Source organism: Rhagoletis zephyria, unplaced genomic scaffold, assembly GCF_001687245.7.
Source record: "Rhagoletis zephyria isolate East Lansing unplaced genomic scaffold, Rhagoletis_zephyria_1.1 Rzeph_scaffold_68283, whole genome shotgun sequence".
Classification (NCBI taxonomy): Eukaryota; Metazoa; Arthropoda; class Insecta; order Diptera; family Tephritidae; genus Rhagoletis; species Rhagoletis zephyria.
Genome location: NW_016225334.1, coordinates 1 through 1,374, shown reverse-complemented (window position 1 = coordinate 1,374; position 1,374 = coordinate 1). Strand labels below are relative to the sequence as shown.

General features: G+C 33.6%; 1 protein-coding gene across 1 annotated transcript; it reads right to left on the bottom strand.

Annotated features, from left to right (window-relative positions):
* Positions 1 to 280: 280 nt before the first annotated feature.
* LOC108356971 (heat shock protein 67B2-like) lies at positions 281 to 989 on the bottom strand. The gene is made up of 2 exons (XM_017608067.1): positions 862 to 989; positions 281 to 799 (listed from the first exon to the last, which is right to left on the bottom strand). Exons 1-2 carry the CDS (start codon positions 920 to 922, stop codon positions 300 to 302), a joined length of 561 nt encoding a protein of 186 aa, XP_017463556.1. The 5' UTR covers positions 923 to 989; the 3' UTR covers positions 281 to 299.
* Positions 990 to 1,374: the final 385 nt, after the last annotated feature.

The following is a 1,374-nucleotide window of genomic DNA, read 5'->3' as shown; positions in this document are numbered from 1 at the left end:
TTAATTGCATCTCTATATTATTAAACGTGCGATATTTATTCATTTTTACTTTTGAAGTAAATGAGCAATATGTGCAGCTTAAAACAGTTTGAAAACTTAAACATTTTAAATTTAAATGCAATGATTTCTCATATACTTATATGTATGTAAGTATGTATTTATGTATGAATTTTCATTTATAGTAATACAAATGTGCAGTGCTAATTAAAACCTTGTGATATATGTGCATATATACTTATGTACATACATAGATGTGTACGTAACTTTGAATCGNATTTACTATGTGGCATATTCACAAATTAATGCTTATTTTCATTTTCGACCCAATCTTCCCAAGATCCGGGATAGTATTTTACATTTGTATACCCCATTGCACTTGCTATTTCTGCTGCTTTAAGCGCACGTTTTCCTAGTTTACAAGTAAAAATTATCTCATCGTGAATAGAAGGCTTGCCGCGACCGTACCTCGATTGAAATCTCTGCGGTTTAACATCTTCGGCCAATACTTGCACTACGGATTCCAGTGGGATATTTATACTTGTTGGAATTTTTCCAGTTTCTAAGAGTTCCTGTGGCTCACGCACATCAATTAACAGTTTTTCTGGGTGGTTTGGTAAATCTTTGATATCGCCATATTCTACGCCCGGTATTGGTTGACGTATTTTTTCAGTGCTATAATGCATATTCTGCATACCGGTTTTCCATGGGCGACATTTGTTTGGGCAAAGAGAAACTCGCTGTTGGATACTTGAATTCCACAGGTTGTTTGAAGCAATTGCAAAATCCCGCACAGCATAATCTGCAAATACCAAAGTACATCAAGATAATCAGACATGTATGTTTGTAAATTAGATTCCATACCATTAATGTTTACATAACGCTTTACAAACGATCTAGAGAGCCTAGGAACTTTAGATATCATTTTTTAATAAAGAATTTTTGTACAAAAATAAAAATTATATACGGCAGTTCCTTAAATAGGTGTGTACTCGTACTGAAACTAAACTAACAAAACTATCCAGCAGAAAAAATTCTGAGAATTTAGCAGCATCCGCTCTCAAAGAGACATGATTCAATAATACAAGGTTCGATAAACTGACAGTTGTCTCTCTCGCACCGCTCCCTTAGCAGTGGCACCGTGTTGCTTCTTTGCAAATTTACATGGAAACAGTGTAGCTTTGGTGTGAAATAAAAGTATAAGCTTTTGTGCAATATGTTTATTTGTATATGCATATGAAGCATATTTAACTGATGAAAACGTAAGCATTGGATGTTTACATCAATCTCATAGTAGTCTTATTTTATTTTTGAGGCATTTCGCAGTTTTTATACGGCTAAATAGCATATAAATTACGTAATTCACGTAGATATATC